This window comes from Salpingoeca rosetta, assembly GCF_000188695.1.
Source record: "Salpingoeca rosetta unplaced genomic scaffold supercont1.39, whole genome shotgun sequence".
In the NCBI taxonomy this organism is placed as follows: Eukaryota; class Choanoflagellata; order Craspedida; family Salpingoecidae; genus Salpingoeca; species Salpingoeca rosetta.
Genome location: NW_004754895.1, coordinates 73,437 through 85,936, shown reverse-complemented (window position 1 = coordinate 85,936; position 12,500 = coordinate 73,437). Strand labels below are relative to the sequence as shown.

At 58.3% G+C, this 12,500-nt stretch overlaps 2 protein-coding genes across 2 annotated transcripts in view; both read left to right on the top strand.

The window, feature by feature from the left end:
- Nucleotides 1-7,046, top strand: part of PTSG_11062 (uncharacterized protein) — a 7,176-nt gene extending 130 nt beyond the window's left edge. Inside the window, exon 1 of the mRNA XM_004987924.1 lies at nt 1-7,046. This exon is cut by the window's left edge and continues 130 nt beyond it. Coding sequence (XP_004987981.1) covers nt 1-7,020 — 7,020 coding nt within the window. The 3' untranslated portion in view covers nt 7,021-7,046.
- A 657-nt stretch (nt 7,047-7,703) lies between these two features.
- Nucleotides 7,704-12,500, top strand: part of PTSG_11061 (uncharacterized protein) — a gene marked incomplete at both ends in the record, with an annotated part of 6,610 nt that continues 1,813 nt past the window's right edge. Inside the window, 13 exons of the mRNA XM_004987923.1 lie at nt 7,704-7,970; nt 8,140-8,203; nt 8,436-8,602; nt 8,833-8,937; nt 9,205-9,422; nt 9,619-9,715; nt 9,973-10,243; nt 10,519-10,739; nt 10,990-11,059; nt 11,240-11,356; nt 11,672-11,808; nt 11,955-12,077; nt 12,338-12,453. Of these exons, the coding sequence (XP_004987980.1) occupies nt 7,704-7,970; nt 8,140-8,203; nt 8,436-8,602; nt 8,833-8,937; nt 9,205-9,422; nt 9,619-9,715; nt 9,973-10,243; nt 10,519-10,739; nt 10,990-11,059; nt 11,240-11,356; nt 11,672-11,808; nt 11,955-12,077; nt 12,338-12,453 (1,973 nt within the window). The remainder of the gene's footprint in view (nt 7,971-8,139; nt 8,204-8,435; nt 8,603-8,832; nt 8,938-9,204; nt 9,423-9,618; nt 9,716-9,972; nt 10,244-10,518; nt 10,740-10,989; nt 11,060-11,239; nt 11,357-11,671; nt 11,809-11,954; nt 12,078-12,337; nt 12,454-12,500) is intronic.

Genomic DNA, 12,500 nt, shown 5'->3' with positions numbered 1-12,500 from the left:
TGCTGTGGCAAGGCGTCCCTGGGGTATGCCGTGGTGGCGAGCCTGGATGCAAAGGGGCTCCAGCAATGGCTGCGCAAGCGAGGAATGACCCAGCAGGCGGATTGCCTTGACGGCGTCACCGGTGGCGAGCTGGTGCAGTACGCCATCGCAGATGCAACCTGGCTGGTCACTGCACGCCACATCCCCGTGTCCTTGGCCATTGTCCTCTTGACTCTGCTTGACCTGAACACTGCCAAACTCCAAGAGCTTCGCGGTGACGACAACGGTAACTCAGATCAGCGCCAAGAGCACACGCACACAGTACCACACGGTGCAGGTGCTGCCACCTCCTCCGTCTCCACCTCTTCATCCGCCCTTTCAGCCAAAGCAGCCAACAAGAACAAGGGCAACAAGCACGCCATTGGTGGGCTGGACGTGGCCCCTGCGGTAACTGCGCTTGCAACATGCGACCTCTCTTCGGCTGCCCACCCACGATCCCTCGCCGCCAAGACAACGGATAATCAGATAGCCAACGAGACCGAGTCACCTCGCCGAGTCGCCATGGTAAAGCGAGGGTCGCCCGTGACGCTGCGCTCCCTGCTGGTCAACACCGTCAAGGGGGCGCTCGTCGACACCATCAAAGGCGCCGTGGAGAGCCTGCCGTTTGGATCTGTCGCCGTTGCGCTGTGCACGGACGCCGCTGATCGCATCAGCACCCTCAGGGACAACAAGGACAAGGCGCTCAGCCTGGCACGGCAGGCACGCAAGATCGCCAAGCACGGGCAGGTGATTCTCGTCTACTTTGAACAGGCGCAAGATGGCGAGGACGGCACAGAGGAGGCCGAGGAACTGCTTGAGCACACGTTCTACTCGTTTCGGCTCGCGGTCGATGCCAGCAACGGCAAGAGCGCTCACAGCATCATCGTGCGCTTCCTCGGCTGCAAGGACTTTGCGTCGGCACTGGACGAGGCGCAACAGCGGCTGGTGCAGGCGGTTGCCCTCACCAACCTCATCTTCAACTCCATGCAGGCGCAGAAGCAGCTCGGCAGCACATCATCCTCAACAGCAGCGCTCACCCAAGCACACGGAGATGCAGGTGCAAGTGAGGCGGGGTCCACGAATGCCCTGGCAGCATCGACATCAGCAGCGGCAGCAGCGGCGCAGCAAATGAGTGGACCAGCCAAGGTGCTCTGTGCGAGCAGCGCTCACGATGCTGCTGCTTTCTGGACGGACAATGGCTTTGACACAAAGGCTGATTTGCAAACGCTGCTCGACGCGCTCGATCTCTGGCTGTGTGCGTCACCCATTGCCAGCCGTGGCGTGGAGGAGGCGACGATGGCTGCTCTGACCGATGCTGACATTGCCAATAGCGACCGCCTGTACTTCTTCTTTGCGGGAAAGCGTGGCCTTGAAACCGTCACCGTGCAGCGCTTTGCCAAGTTTGTGGGCCGCGCAGAGTCCCTTGCACACGCCGTCCTTCCCTTCGTTGACGCACATGTGGACCTTGCAGACGGCGGCGAACCCACTACAACAGCAACAACAACGGGAACTGCAACGGGAACAGGAACTGCAACGGGAACAACATCAGCGGGAACGGAAGGATCAGGTACAGCAGCGTCAACATCGACACCAAGAAAGCAGTCCTCAGCAACAGCAACAGCAACACCAGCAAGGCAACCGGGGCTGGGAGACAGCGATGGCATCGCACTCTTGCGGGCAACGTTCCAGCCAGTTACATTCGGACGCGACCTGGTGAAGCACCAGAAGGCATTTGCGGAGGGCACGCGGCAGTGGGTGTTTGAGGCGTTTGAGAAGTGGGCACGCATGCCTGCAGAGGCAGAGGGAAGCCGGGTGTTCTGGGTCAAGGGCACTGGGGGCCTCGGCAAGTCCGTGATTGCTGCCCAGCTTGTCAAGCGGTACGGCAGCGAGGGGCACGCAAACAGGGTGCTCAGCAACACAAGCTACGGCAATGGGCGCGAAGGCGATGCTGATGGTGAAAGCGACGCTGGTGGTTGCGGTGACGATGATGATGGTGATGATGACGATGCCGCTGGTGACGAGGGCAACACGCCACTGATTGCCGCCCATTTCTTCTGCAAGCACGACGACGCCAACCGCAACGACCCACGCAAGGCCATTGCCACGCTCGCGTACCGCCTCGCCGTGCAAATGCCTGAGCTGCAGTCCGTGTATGCGCAGATGCTTGCCGATGACGCCTTGCGCCGGGCCGTTGGTAGCCTGATTGACGGCAGCAGCGGGTCTGTGGACGACGCGTTTGTCGAGTGCTTGGCCAAGCCGCTCTGGCTCGCACTTCAACTCAGACAGCAGCAACAGCAGCAGGGAGAAACAAAGGGAGACGCAAACGCCGAACAGGAAGCAACGGCGCACGCAGCAGATCCGGGCACATCGACAGGCAGTGCAGGCGCCGGCGACAGCGACTTGTCCACACAACAGCCACAACAGCCACAACAACAACAACAACAACAACAACAACAACAACAACAACAACAACAACAACAACAACAACAACAACAACAACAACAACAACAACAACAACAACAACAACAACAACAACAACAACAACAGCAGCAGCAGCAGCAACAGCAGCAGCAGCAGCAGCAGCAGGCCGAGGCTGCGTTGACTGGCCACCCCCACGTGTTCATCCTGATTGATGCACTGGACGAACTGCGTGCCGGATCAAGCCGCCAGCAGCTGCTGCGCATCATTGGCCGCCACCTGCCGTCGCTGCCGCCCTGTGTTCGTATCATCGTGACCTCGCGACCGGAAGACGATATTGTCGCCTTCTTCTCTGCGCTGTCGCCGTTTTCAATCGCCAAGCAGGACGAGCGCCACCGTGATGACCTCGAGTTTGCTGTTCGCCGCACTATTGTTCATCGCTCAAGCCTGCACCGCCTGCCCCGCAAGCAGCAGGACGCTGTTGTCACTACCATCGTCGATCGCGCAGATGGCGTGTTCCTTGCGGTGCGGCTTATGGCCCGCGCCCTGCTTGCTGCTGACAAGGGCGCGCTCACCGCAGCCGATGTGACCCGGACGCTGGGCGCACGCGCCAACTTCATTGACGGCACGTACACGGAGACGCTTGATCGCATCCAGATGCGACTCAAGGACGCGGCGAGTGGCGACGGGGAGGTGCTGGACACGCTGCGAGACTCCTTTCACGCCATCCTGGCCACCATCGTCGCATCTCTGCAGCCACTCAAGGCAAACTCGCTGCACGAGCTGTGCGGTGGCCGGCACGTGCTCAGCGCGGGCCTGACGAAGCGGCTGCTAAGCGCGCTGTCGCTCCTCTTCTCCAGCAGCAGCAAGCACGACGTGATTGAGCCACTGCACAAGACCGTCAACGACTTCCTCACGGACAAGACGCGGGCTGGCCCTCATTTTGTTGAGCGGCGCGATGGCCACGCCATCCTCGCACGTGCGTCTGTGCGTGTGCTTGAGGCATCGGGTGTTCTGTCGCTCGACGGCGGCCTGCACTCGCTCGACAGCATGTCGCGTGATGACGTGGTGGTGTACGCGGGGACGTTTGGGCACATGCATCTCATTGAATGTGCGAGCGCCTTGGCTGATCTCAGCCACGAACAGGCTAGTGCGCCAACACCAGCAGCTGCAGCTGCAACACAAAGCCGCGCATCCATGCGACGAGGTAGGAGCAAGAAGAAGAACAAACCAGCACCCTCTGCACCCAACTGGCCCAGTGCTTGCATACATGCACTGGAGGGGTGGGCACAGCTGCTACTGACTCACCGTTACGAGGGCAGTGCTAACGGTGGCAATCATGATGGTGATGGTGTTGGTGGTGCAAAGAAGAACACGAGCCTGGTCCGGTTTGGTGGCGTGTTTGAGGAGAGTGCGTGGTGCGCCAACGAAGCTTTTGCAGGTTGGCTGATGCTGCATCTGCACACGATGTCACGCGGCCTGCATTTTGTGCAGGAGCTGCACCGGCTGGCACGGCTCATCACACGCGCGTGTGCACAGCAGCACCGACACCAACACCAGCACGACTTGGCGGATGGGCAGCAACCAGCAAAATCAAGGCCACGCCGCCTGCTGTCACGGAGGACAAGCAAGCCTGCGCCAACAGCTGCAGCATCGGTTCCAGCGCTTCCACCGTTTGTGTGGATGCTTGGTGTGGTGCTGAGAGACACGGCGCAGTTGCTTGGCTCGCAGTGGCTGTCCCAATACTTTGGCGCCAACACGCCGAATGCGAGCGACCAGTTGCTGGTGGCGGTGTCCGGGTTCCTTGGCGCCGTGCCCGTCATGTCTGCGCTGCACCAGTCACCGGCGTGCAAGACCATGGCGCGTGTTGGCGGCCTGCCACCGCTCACCCTTGTCGTGCCCTTGCGCGCACAGCTGGACAAGCGGCTGCTGCAGCTGCCCGGGCACAAGTACATGGTGTGCTCAGTCGCATTCAGCACAGATGGCGCGATGTTGGCCTCGGGTGACTATCAGGGGGTGATCACCGTGTGGGACACGCGCTCGTGGGAAATCAAGTATCAGCTGCCGGCGCACAAGGGTTCCGTACAGCACATGATGTTTAGCGAGGTGGTGAAGGATGGACCGGACGAACAGCAGCAGCAGCAACAGCAGCAGCAGCAGGCGGAGAAGGGTGCTAAGGAGAAAGACAAGGCGAGGCCACAACAGCAGCAGGCAGCCCAAGGGGATCAAGCAACAGAGGGGCTGCGCAGAAGCAAGTCGAGGGGTTTAGCACGGCACGCAAGCAAGGTGACCAGAGGCGTGGCGAACACGTCTGCCCTGCCGAATGGCCAAGGAGATGCACCAGACTCAATGTTGGGCAATGGCAACATGAACAACCAACAACAAGCGCAGCACGACGAGGAGGGGGAGCAGCAGCAGCAGCAACAACAACAACAACAACAACAACAACAACAACAACAACAGCAACAACAACAACAACAACAACAACAACAACAACAACAACAACAACAACAACAACAACAACAACAACAGCAACAACAACAACAGCAACAACAACAGCAACAACAACAGCAACAACAACAACAGCTTCAGCAGCAGCAGCCGCAGCAGCAGCCTGGGGAGGATGAGCTGGGTGTGGAGTTGGATGTGAAGGAGGTGATGCTATCCGTGGGATGGGACTACAACGCCGGATTTTGGAATCCCACAACCAGCGACCTGCTTGCTGTGCTGCAGAAGGACATGCGGGATGCTGTTGGCGTGGGCTCCGACACGCGCGGCGCGCTGCTGTACGTGTGGTCGCCCATGTTTCGCAGGGACAAGGCGCACGACGTGACGGTGTTTGAGCTGGGCGAGGAGGCCGAGCAGAAGGTGCGCTGCGTCCTCAACGGCCACACGGACTTCGTTTGCGCCGCTGCATTCACGGCCGACGGCGCCAAGGTGGCCACTGTCTCGCGCGACCGCACCTTGAAGATGTGGGACTCCACCACGGGCGCGTGCCTGTTCACCGTGGAGCTGCCTGGCCCAACCCCACGTGCTGTCGCCCTGGATGCGACCGGGAAGATGGCGGCGGTGTCCGGCGATGTGGGCATGGCAGCGTGTGAGAAGTTGCCGTGCAACGCGTGGCTGCGCCTTGTTGACCTGGAAACAAAAGTCATCACGCCCGTGGCGTCTGGCATGCGAGACAGCGTGCGCACCATTGCGCTGGATCCGACAGGGAAGGTGCTGGTGTCGGCCACAAACTCGCTGCTCTCCGTGTGGGATACGGAGATGCTGGTGGCTGAGGCGCGTGCTGAGGAGGCGCGCACAGAGATGGAGCGGGAGCAGGTGAAGGCGGCATGTGCGCGGATTGGCACTGTCTGCAGCATCGGCTCTGTTCCGGGGCGGAGCGAGGTGGTGACAAACGCGTACAACTGCATGTACACGGTGTGGGACACAGTCACGGGCCAGCGGGTGTTTGCTGTGCAGGGCGAGGCGCAGGAAGAGCAGCGACACACGAAACATGGTCGCACGAGCAACGCGCAGCAGCAAGCGGAGTCCAAGGAGGCGGCAGCAATAGGTGAGAAAGGTCAGCGTGCAGATCAAGCAGACACGAGCGTGTCGAAAAAGCCTTCGTTCACACCATTGACACGCCGCTCCACGCACGTTCGCTTCGTTGCTGTGAGCGCAGACGCAGAGCAGGTGGCGTGCTGCTGTTCTGACGGATGTGTGCGCGTGTTCAACCGCAGCGCCGGCGCCCTCGTGCGTGTGCTGGAGGGGCTGGGGAATGGCGCGGCGTGCGCGGCGTTTGGGCCCGATGGCACGTCGCTGGTCGCCGGCGCAGAGCAAGAATCGCCTGCCGTCTGCCTATGGGCTTGGACGGATGCTGAACTGTGCGGCAGCACTTGTGGTGATGGTAATACTGGTGGGCACAGTGGGGCAGCCAGTGTGACTGCGAACGCGACTCAAGCAGAGGTGACAACACAGGCGGTGGTGGTAGTATTCAAGACGGATAATGGGGCTGTGAAGATGGTACCGAGGCACGTGATGCGGGGCCACACGGCGACGGTGAACCAGGTTGCGTACCGAAGCACAGGCGAGCATGTTGCATCTGCCAGCGACGATGCCACCGTGCGCGTGTGGCGAACAGACACGGGCGAGTGTGTACATGAGCTTGCGACAGGGCAGCAGCTGGCTGCGTGTGTTGCATACAGCTGCGATGGCCGGTATCTTGTTGCGGGCGCGCGAGACAAGTGCGTGCACGTGTGGGACGCGGACACTGGCGAGCGCGTGGCGAAGATGGAGGGCCACGGGCACGTGGTGACCTCTGTGGCGTTCCATCCGCAAGCGCCCTATCTTGTTTCTGGCGGGAAGGACAACACGATTCGGTTCTGGCGCACAGACAAGTGGGCGCTGGTGCACTCGATGCGCGGGCACGACGACGACTTGAACAAGCTCACCGGCGACAACAACCCCGTGTATGCGCTTGCGTTTCACGACGATGGTCGCACCCTTGTGTCTGGCAGCAGTGACGCCACGTTTCGTCAGTGGGACGTGGGCCGCCTCGACTGGAAGTCCAACGGCACCGTCCCTTTCCTCGACGCCTGATTGTGTTTCCTGTGTATGTGTGTGTACTTGTGTAATCGTGTGTGTGCTGTGTGCAGGTGTGTGTGTGCATAGCATGTGTGTGTGTGTGTGTGTGTGTGTGTGTGTGTGTGTGTGTGTGTGTGTGTGTGTGTGTGTGTGTGTGTGTGTGTGTGTGTGTGTGCAAGTGTGTGTGGTGTTCAAACATTTCGCGGCAGGTCCTCAAGAGTTTTCCGACACCATAAAGTTTTCATTTCCCTTCGAACCGTTTTTGTTGTTCGAGAGACAGCGGTGGTGGTGGCAACCAACAATAAACACCAACAACCAACACCAAACAAGCAGCGACCATCTACCATGAGCGGGGCTGATGATGACATCTACTCGTGAGTGTGTGTGTGTGTTTGTGCACGAGGCTTCCCTGCTAAGCGACGAAGCTTTCCTGCGAAACGATCAGGCTTAAAGAGTGCTGGGAAGTCTTCTCCTAACCCCCAAACCCATGCATCTCCCTTGTTTGCCGGGTTCATTCGTGCGTGTGTTTGTGTTCGTTCGTGCTGCAGGGGTTATGATGACTACGAGGATGCCTTGGACGTGGAGGTAAGACGTCAAGAAGGATGGCAGAGGGGACAGGGAGCGGAAAAGCGGAAGAGTGTTGCATTGGTTGAGATTGGTGAAAGGTGGTCGTGGCCGGTTTGCCTTGGCGCACGCAGATGGCCACATCAAGCACCCTCACGCAAATCGACATGTGCATGCAGGGCTTGGATGAGGACACCAACTTCCAGCAGGCGCTGAAGACGGCGTATGGCAAGCGTGCAGATTTGAGGACCGCATATGGTGCTGCCGTGAGCGGTGGGGCGCCGATGAGCCAGCGCCTGGCCACCGCATCTGGCCGTGGCATGACTGGGCGCGGCATGACGGCACGTGGCAAGACGGGTCGCATCTCCACCGCCCGTCTCACCACGGGATACGCTGCAGAGGTTTGTTTGTTTGTGTGCATGCGCGCATGTGTGTTTCTGTGTTTCTGTGTGTGTGTGTGTGTGTGTGTGTGCACGTCGCGTTCATGTGTGGGGTTGCCTGTTGTTGGCCACTGTGCGGGGCCGTGTACTCCGTTTCACTCACATGTTTACCTCTCCACCAATGAAATAGGGGGAAGGCGGTGAGCCGCGCAAGATCAAAGCTGTGGAGGCCGTGGGCTTTGTCAGCAGCAGAGGTTGGTCTTTACCCAAACGCGCGACTGCACACGCACACACACACACACACGCACACGCACACACACACACACACACACACACTGGAGCAAGTCGCTGTTCTATGTTGTTTGGTACTCTTTCAGCCGCATGGAGTGCGCCACCACATCGGCAGCCCACTGACACTCTACGCTTGGTCCCCCCTCCCTTCGGATAACCCCCTTCGCACCATCGCTCCTTGCACCATCATTCCAGGCAACAGCGCGCAGCCGTTTGACCCATCGCGGTCTGTCGGGTCTGCGAAGCCGCTGGAGAAGGCGGAGGACAGCAGCGAGGAGGCGGCACTGCGCGTATTGGAAGATAAAGTGCATCGCCTGCTCGAGGAAAGCGCAGAGGCAATCGCACAGAAGGATTTCCAAAAGGTCTGTGTATGTGTGAGTATGTGTGTGTTGTGTATGTGTATGCGTGTGTTGTATGCGTGTGTTGTCTGCGTATGTGGTGTGTGAACATGTGTGCGTGTTTTTGTGATGTGTGTGTGTGTGTGCGTTGGCCAGTGTACGCAATGCATGTGGGTGCAACAACTTGCCAACACCCCTCACGCCTCAATCCGCCCTCCCCATCCGATCACCACCACCACCACCACCACCACCAGGCGCTTGAGAAGGCAAAGGCCGCGGGGGTGCACGAGCGGGAGTTGACACGGAAGAAAGAGGCGCAACTCGGACCCGAACAGATCAACCTCGACCTCACATTCGCAGTCAGTTGCTGCCAGACGCATGGAGAGAGAGAGAGAGTGTGTGTGTGTGCGTGTGTGTGTGTGTGTGCGTGTGCGTGTGTGAGTGTGCGTGAGTGAGTGAGTGTGTGCGTGTGTGTATGTGTGTGCGTGTGTATATGTGTGTGTGGTTGATGATTTGCTGTGTTGCGTTGTGAACGTGACGTGTTGTATGGGGCTGATGTTTCAAAGTACAGGAAGCTCATCAGCATCGCATTGTCATCGCCACGACCTTCGCCATCGTTGCCGCAGGTGCTTGTGCATCTTGCGTATGTGCAGGAGCAGTGCGAGATGTACCCCGAGGCCATCAACACGCTGCTGGTGCTGGTGAAGAACAAGACGTTTGACCGCGCTGGGCGGCTGCGCGTGAACATCGGCAACATTTACTTCAAGCAGCAGAAGTACCTGCAGGCTGTCAAGCAATACCGCATGGCCCTCGACCAGATCCCGAGCGTGCAGCAGGAGATGAGGTGCGAGAACGTGCGTGGGTTGGGGTGCGGGGTAAGGTGAGGGGAAGGGGAAGAGTTTGAAATGGGTTGGTGGTTGTTTACGAGGTTGTCTGATTGTGCTAGGAATGTTCTATGGCATTGTGCGACTTGCTTGAAACACACAATTACCCCCTTCACACAACACCTCACACACATACATACATATATATATATGCAGGAGCGCTGTGCTGAAGAACATTGGGCAGGCGTTTATCCGCATGGGCCAGTATGGTGACGCCATGAAGACCTTTGAGCACGTGCTTGAGGAGACGCCAGTGAGGGTGAGAAGCGAGAGTGATGGTGCATGGTCTGGCAATTGATGCTGAAGATGATGGCTGCTTTGCTGTCACACACACACACACACACAAAAACAGACAAACAAACAAACAACTCGATCAGTAAGAACCACACACACACACACACACACCACCAACTTGAACGACGACAACAACATTGCACATGCTCACGCGCACACGTGTCATCAATGTCTTTGTCCTTGTGACAGGAGTTGGATGGGATGGAGGTGAAGGAGCCTGGTGACGACTTTGACTCGGCCCTCAACTGCCTGCTGTGCTACTTTGGACTCGGCGACCGGGAGAAGATGAAGCGTGGGTTTGCGCGATTGCTGTCACTGCAACTGCCGACGCACGATGAGGACGAGCGGTACATGAACATCCACGAGGACGAGCAGGTGCAGATTTACCTCGACGCGGTCCAAGACGACACGCTGCGGAAACACGAGCTCGCCACGAAGAAGAAGGCGGAGGAGTTTGTGCTCAAGGCCGCAAAGCTCATTGCGCCAGGTGGGGCAGGCGTCGTCGTCGTGGTGGTGGTGGTGGTGGAAGCGTTTATGTGATTGTTTGTATGTGTGTGTGTGTGATTGTGTGTGTGTGTGTGCGTGCGTTATTCTTGAATGCATGTGTGCATGTGTCGGCCTGCAATCGTGTCCTGATCAACTCATACTGCACCCGCATCCCTCACACGTTTCCCATCGCCACCATCACCATCATCATCACCATCACCACTATGATTCACATACATCACCGGCATTCACATACACCACCATCACGTTCATCAGTGATTGAAAGCTCGTTTGCAGAGGGGTATGACTGGTGCATTGAGCGGGTGAAGGGGTCTGCGTTCAGCAGTCTCGCGTCTGAGCTGGAGATCACCAAGGCCATCACGTACTTGAAGCTGAAGGATGTCAAGGCGGCAGCGAAGGTGCTCAAGTCGTTTGAGAAGAAGGAATCAAACATGCTCTCCACAGCCGCCACCAACCTCTCCTTCCTCTACATCCTGGTAAGCAGTGTCATGGGTGGAGTGTGTTTGCTGTTGTTGCTTGAACTCCTGTGCATGCTTGCCGCGCAGCCCCCAACTTCGTCTCTCTGCCTCTGTCTCTCCCTCGCACACACACTCTCTGTCACACCCACACACACACACTCACTCTCTCCCTCTCCCTCTCTCCCTCTCACACTCGCTCTGTCTCACGCACACACACTCACACACACGCACACACACGCTCTCTCTTGCTCCTTCCCAATCGACACAGGAGAACGACGTGAAGCAAGCCGAGCGGTATGCGGACCTCGCCATGGATGCAGACAAGTACAACCACTGCGGTGAGTCTTTGCTACCAGAAAGTGGAGAATGTGTGAATGCGTGTGGGTGTAGGCGCGGAGCGCGTGCGTGCGTGCGTGTGCTTCTCATCAAGTGTGTGCTCACCGTGCCCTCCGTTTATTACACATCCACCACACATCGCATCACATGGCCCCTCCTCCTGTGTGGTGCGACGTTTGCAGCGCTTGTGAACAAGGGCAACTGCGCGTTTATGCGGAAGCGGCTGGAGGAAGCGCAGGAACTGTATCAGGAGGCGCTCGCCATCGACTCGTCGTGTTCAGAGGCCCTCTTCAACCTCGGTGCGCTCTTTCATGTGCATCTGTGTGTGTGTGTGTGTGTGTGTGTGTGTGTGTGTGTGTGTGTGTGTGTGTGTGTGTGTGCATGTGGTTGTGTGTGTTTTTCATGTGGTTGTGCATGTGTGTGTTGTTGTGCGCATGTGGTTGTGCGCATGTGGTTGTGCATGTGGTCGTGTATGTGGTTGTGCGTGTTGTTGTGCGCATGTGGTTGTGCATGTGGTCGTGTATGTGTTTTTGCGTGTCCGTAAGTCATTGCCCCGGTTTCCTCATTCTCACCATGCACACTCATTCGCCCCACCACTGCCTGTCGCCGTGCAGGCCTGGTGCACCGCGACCTGGGCAACCTGGAGGACGCGCTGGAGTACTTCCACCGCGTGAACTTGCTCGTGCCAGACACGCCCGAGGTGGTCGCCGCAATCGCCGCCCTCAACGAACAGCTCGACGACACGGACCAGGTGCTGTGTGTGTGAATGCGTTCTTATGTGTGTGTTGTGTTGTGTGTGTGTATGTGTTTGTCGACTTTGTGCTGTTGTTCTCACTCTGCCCCGCCAAGACCTCTCTCGTTCCTCACACACTCCCACCCACTCTCCATGCTCCCCAGGCGTGCGAGTGGTACAACACCCTCATTTCCCTCGTGCCGTCAGATCCCAATGCGCTGGCGCACCTCGGCGACATGTTTGACCGGCTCGACGACAAGAGTCAGGCCTTCCAGTACCACTTTGAGGTTAGCTGTGGTCGTGTCTTCTGTGTGCATGTGTGTGCGTGCGTGTGTGCGTGTGTGTATGTGTGCGTGTGTGTGTGTGTGCGTCCATGTGTGTGAGAGAGTGTGTGTATGCGTGTGTGTGTGCATGTGCGTGTGCGTGTTTGTGTGTGGTTTCTTTCTGCCGGTTGTAGGCTTGCGCTGGATGCACGCTCACCCGCTTCATCCTCCATCATCATTAACCCCCCCCCCCCACTCCCGCGCGAATATCGCCGCCATCACAGGGGTTTCGCTATTTTCCGGCCGAAATCAACACCATCTCGTGGTTTGGGTCGTATTACATCGACTCGCAATACATCCAAAAGGCCATCCAGTTCTTCCAACGCGCCGTCGAAATCCAGTTAGTTCGCTGGTATCTGGTAAGGTGTTTGGTTGGTTGGTTGGTTG